General features: G+C 41.7%; 1 protein-coding gene across 1 annotated transcript in view; it reads left to right on the plus strand.

The window, feature by feature from the left end:
- The window catches only part of LOC125025256 (polycystic kidney disease protein 1-like 2), a 30,128-nt gene that overhangs the window by 8,058 nt on the left and 17,070 nt on the right, over nucleotides 1-5,000 (plus strand). The window contains exons 9-16 of the mRNA XM_047613228.1: nucleotides 185-317; nucleotides 710-806; nucleotides 1,390-1,614; nucleotides 1,923-2,030; nucleotides 3,012-3,121; nucleotides 3,361-3,526; nucleotides 4,136-4,263; nucleotides 4,897-5,000. The exon at nucleotides 4,897-5,000 is cut by the window's right edge and continues 50 nt beyond it. Of these exons, the coding sequence (XP_047469184.1) occupies nucleotides 185-317; nucleotides 710-806; nucleotides 1,390-1,614; nucleotides 1,923-2,030; nucleotides 3,012-3,121; nucleotides 3,361-3,526; nucleotides 4,136-4,263; nucleotides 4,897-5,000 (1,071 nt within the window). The remainder of the gene's footprint in view (nucleotides 1-184; nucleotides 318-709; nucleotides 807-1,389; nucleotides 1,615-1,922; nucleotides 2,031-3,011; nucleotides 3,122-3,360; nucleotides 3,527-4,135; nucleotides 4,264-4,896) is intronic.

Below are 5,000 nucleotides of genomic sequence, written 5' to 3' on the forward strand. Positions count from 1 at the left end.
TTCCTGTTGGTATTTTTTTTAGAGCGGAAGTTATTTGATAATTATTGTTTTTGAACGCAAAAATCAAAGACCTTTTCTTCAAAATCCTTTTTTGAGCTTAATATGCTGTTGTTTTTTTATTATATGATTTAGTTCTTATTTTTTAGACTGAAAATTATTTCATATTCATTGTTTTTTTACGCAGATATCAAAGACCTTTTCCTCAACTCGAGCGACATTAAAAATCGCACCGGCCGTTTCTTCTTGGGTTTAGCGTCGCTCCTGAGTAACGTTGCCATGGAAACGGCCTTGAAGAACATCACCAAAGATCATTTAGAGTGAGTGGCGATGTTTATGCTTCTTGTAGAAATGGAAAATGGTGAAGTCGATGATTCCGAAGGGTTTTTTTTACAGATGCCAAAGTTAAATGGAAGGAAAGCCATGGATGTGGGGATGTTGTTATTATTATTCAAAGCCATGGTAGTTATTGTTTTCTCTGTTTTAATATTCGAGCTTGTTTCTTTCCTGTTGTTAACATCTCTTAATTAAATCAATTAAATCCCATGACATAAATCCAAATTTTCTACTTTATCTGTCTTTATCTGTGTCTTTATCTGTGTTCTCTATTTCCTTTTTATCTATAACTTTATCGCTGTTCTCCAACTGTTTCCTCCTCGCTCTCTGCTTCTTTTTTTGTCATTATTCCTCCACTTCCTCTTCTTCCTCTCAGCTGGGAACCGGACGTCGCCTACAGCCTGCGCGTGTTCACCTCCGGCTGCTACTACTTCGACGAGGCTCTCGATGAATGGTCCAACAGCGGCCTTGAGGTACGGAGACCGCCCTAAATTCTTTCGCTTTCTTTTGAAATCTGTCTAATCCTCTGTTGAATTCATGCATGTAACTTTATATTTATTATTTAATTACCTATTGGAAGATATATTACCATACATGTATTGTAGCGCGTGGCAGTTGCAATAGAGAGAACAGGGCTCAGTGGTAGAGCACTGGCACCTCTCAGCTGATTCAGTTGTGTCTTGAGTACTGGCATCTGCATGTTGGGGTTAAAGTCGTGAGCGGAAAGAAAAGGCCTCCCTACCGCATTATCCCGTGACCGAGGATAAATGTATCTTCTATAAACATGCCAAGGGTATTCAAAACGAATTATCCGTCATATAAAATTCTCACGGGATTTCACATGTAGAAAAGGTATGAACGAGAACGAATATCTTTACAGTACAAGAAATGTACATAATTAACCGGTCTCGATCATATCTCCATCAGAAATACTTCTTTCCAACACAGATACCATCGCAAACCGACCAAATACTTACATGTCACCGTGAAGATATCCATTCTCATCATTTTCTACATCTGACGCCATGAATACGGTTCATATTTTCTCTGCTCCAGGTTGTGTCCACGAGTTACCTGATGACCCAGTGCCAATCGTCGCATCTCACGTCCTTTGCGAGTGGCTTCTTCCCCTCGCCGAATGAAATCAACTTCGAGTTCATCTTCGCCAATGCTGGTTTTACCGATAACATGTCTATCTATATGACTCTTAGCTTCACTCTGGTCTTGTTCATAGCACTCCTTATTTGGGCACGATACAAAGACCGGGAGGATTTGAAGGAGGTGAGGATTTTATCTATCTTGTTTTGTTTTTTTCTTTTTTTGTTTCTCTCTCTCTCTTTATGAACACTTATCCTGTGGGTATAGGCCTACGCTAATGTGTTGTGTAGATTACTATCTCATTTGACTAGATTTTAAACATTCATTAACATTCTAACTATAAAAAACATATATTAGAACATCAATAACCGTTTCGTATAGTTCAAATTAATCTGCTACAATGCCTCACCCAACAAAAATACATTTCGCCACAAGCATACAGCAAGAACAAGCGAAAATGGACCTTAACTTTACTCTTCCATTGTCCCTAGCTGGGCGTGACCCCGCTGCCAGACAACAAGGTGGACGACCGCTACCTGTACGAGATCGTGGTTTACACAGGCAGCGAGAAGGAGGCTTCGTGTCAATCCAATATCCAGGTAATATATGCAAGGATGACGATTTTATTTGGATTTTTATTAAATAAGTATGTGTGTGGGGATTTAAAAAAAAAAATAGATACGTGTGTTTTGATTTGTTTGATATGTACGTTTTCTTTTGTAAATTCATGTGTGTTGTTGTTTTTTCATTCCTAACACAATAACTTTAATTCAGTGCAGGTCTGTTTTTGGCTACCCTTGGGATATTTACTTCACTAGTACTTAATATGAAGTGTATTCTGGCGTTACTGTACAATCAGGAAAATAGTTACTCATTGGAAATTACATATAACATCCTTTTCTTCCTATGATGAATCTTATTTAACCTGCATCCTTATAACCGTACGAATGATGTCAATAAACTCTACAATATATAATTAATTTTCGGGGGATGGGGGGGGGGGGGATTGTAAAAATGGTTGCTCCCGAAATCAACACGACTTTTCTTTTTCTTCCTCTTTTTCTTTTTTGCTTTTTTTTTCTTTTCTTTTTTCTCCACATTCTCCATCCCTTCCTCCTCTCCCTCTCTTCCTCCTACTCCTCCTCCTTCTCCTCTTTCTCCTCCTTCTCCTCCTTCTCCTCCTTCTCCTTATCCCTCTCCTCCTCCTTTTTTTTCTCCTCCTCCTCTTTCTCCTCCTTCTCCTCCTCTTTCTCCTTCTCCCTCTCCTTCTCCTTCTTTTTCTTCTCCTCCTCCTACTCCTCCTCCTCCTCCTCCTCCTCCTCCTCCTCCTACTATCACTTTCTTCCTCCGCCTCCTCCTCCTCCTCTCACTTTCTTCCTCCTCCTCCTCCTCCCCCCTCTCCTCTCCCTCCTCCTCGTACTCCTCCTCCTTCCTCTTCTCCTTCCCCCTCTCCTCCTCCTCCTCCTTTTCCTCCCCCTTTTCCTCCTCCTCCTCCTCCTCCTCCTCCTCCTTATTATTATTATTATTATTCTCTTTCCTCTCCTTCCCCTCATTCTTCTCCTCCTCTTTGCCTTCGCCAGATGGTGTTGTCAGGCGAGTGTGGCGAGACGCAAGTTCGGAAACTGGCAGATTCCCAGCGTCCAGTCTTTTGCAGGAACGGGATTGATTCGTTCGTGATGGCTGTGCCGAGGTAAGTTTGGGTCACGTGATTTGTTTTCATTTGTTTTCCCGTTTTATTGCTTTGTCTTCTGGTTCTTTTATTGTCCAGTATCATTATCAATAGTATTAGCGCAATTATCGTTATCATCAGCATTATTGTCATTATTATTATAATTATGATGAATATTAGCTTTACCATTACCACTATCACCATCATTATTACTATTACCGCCATTACCGCCATCATTAAGCCCTGCCCGACGCCCTCAGGCCGCTGGGGAAACCTCAGTACCTGCGCGTGTGGCACGACAACTCCGGCGAAGGACACTACTCCTCGTGGCACCTCGCCTTCGTCAGCGTGCGGGATCTGCAGACGGACGAGAAAACGACCTTCATCGCGAACCGGTGGCTGGCCATCGACAGGGACGATGGGCAGGTAAAGGGCAGTTGCAGAGGTGAAGGAAAGGGGCGATAGGGGCGGTGAAGGGTGGTGAAGGGTGGTGAGGGGAAGGGAAGGGGCGGTGGCGGGTAGTGAAGGGCGGTGAAGGGAAGGGAAGGGGCGGTTGTGGGCGAAGGGGTCGTGGTAACAGAGTGGAAGTAGAGGTGTGTGTTTTTCTCCACGGGGTCGCAAAGTGAGTTTTAGTTTGTTTGTTTGTTTGTTTAGGGAATTCGTCGGGGATTACAGTAGCTTTGTGTGGCTTGCTGTTCAAATGTAGACCAGTGAGGATATGGGATGCTGTGAGAAAGAAGGATTTTTTTTTCGTCGACGAGTGTAACTTTTACTGGGCCTGTAAATAGGATTATTTTGTGATAATTAAGATAACAAAAAACAACAACAAAAATAACATAAATATGAAAACCACCAAACTTACCACTTACCACTTAATTATAATATCACCATCATATCATAATTAACCCCCCACCCCACCACCAACACCGTCGTCATTATCTTCATCACCTTCACACATTTCCACCCCAATCATAATTCCAGCAGTGATTATTCTTTTTACATATTCGACCTGTACACCACCTGAACTCTCCACAGATCGACCTGACCCTCGCCGCCGCCAACCTGGGTGAAATGACCAACTTCAGCCACCTGTACAAGGCAAGCAAAGAGAAAGGAATGAGAGACCGAAACCTTTGGACGTCCGTTTTCTATAGGCCTCCGAGGTTCGTTTTTTATTATTATTATTCGGTTTATTATTTATAATTACCCTCCAAGGTGCGTGATATTTATTTTGTTTATTATTCAACGGGATCGCGAAATGAGATTCAGTTCAGTCTTTAGTTTTAGTTTTATCCGATGGAGTATTATATCATTGCTTCCATGTTCTCTTCTCTTGGTTTTAGATATTTGTTTGAGTTCTTTAAGTTTGGCTAAAGAGAGGGGGGGGAGGACTTGGGTGAATTAGCTTATCGTGTGAGGAAAGTTAGAACTCAGGGGATTTTATATGATGGTAAGCTGACACCTTTCGCTAATGTTATTGTATATTGTATCACAAAAGTGTAAACTCAGTTAATTTGATTCATTATAACGTTAATCCTTGAATCATTTTCTTACTTAATATCCCTTATAAAGCAATTAAATCATCCTCATACCAATACAAAGTGTCTTTAACCTACTCCATGTAAATATCCCTCTTACAGCCAATCTAACATGCGAATAAACTGTCTCCCTCAACTTTCCTCTTATAGCCAATCTAATACATTAATAAACTAACTCCTGTAGGTTCCCTCTTACAGCCATTCCAACATACCAACCACCTAACTCCCTCTGCCTCCCTTTTACTCTATATTTCCTAGGTCAAGATACACCAGGATGGAGCGAGTGGGCGTTTGTACAGCTTTCGTGTACCTTTCCATGATGACAAGTGCCATGTGGTATGAAGTGGCTCCCGAAAAGGCCT

This window comes from Penaeus chinensis, chromosome 4 (genome assembly GCF_019202785.1).
Source record: "Penaeus chinensis breed Huanghai No. 1 chromosome 4, ASM1920278v2, whole genome shotgun sequence".
Taxonomy (NCBI): domain Eukaryota; kingdom Metazoa; phylum Arthropoda; class Malacostraca; order Decapoda; family Penaeidae; genus Penaeus; species Penaeus chinensis.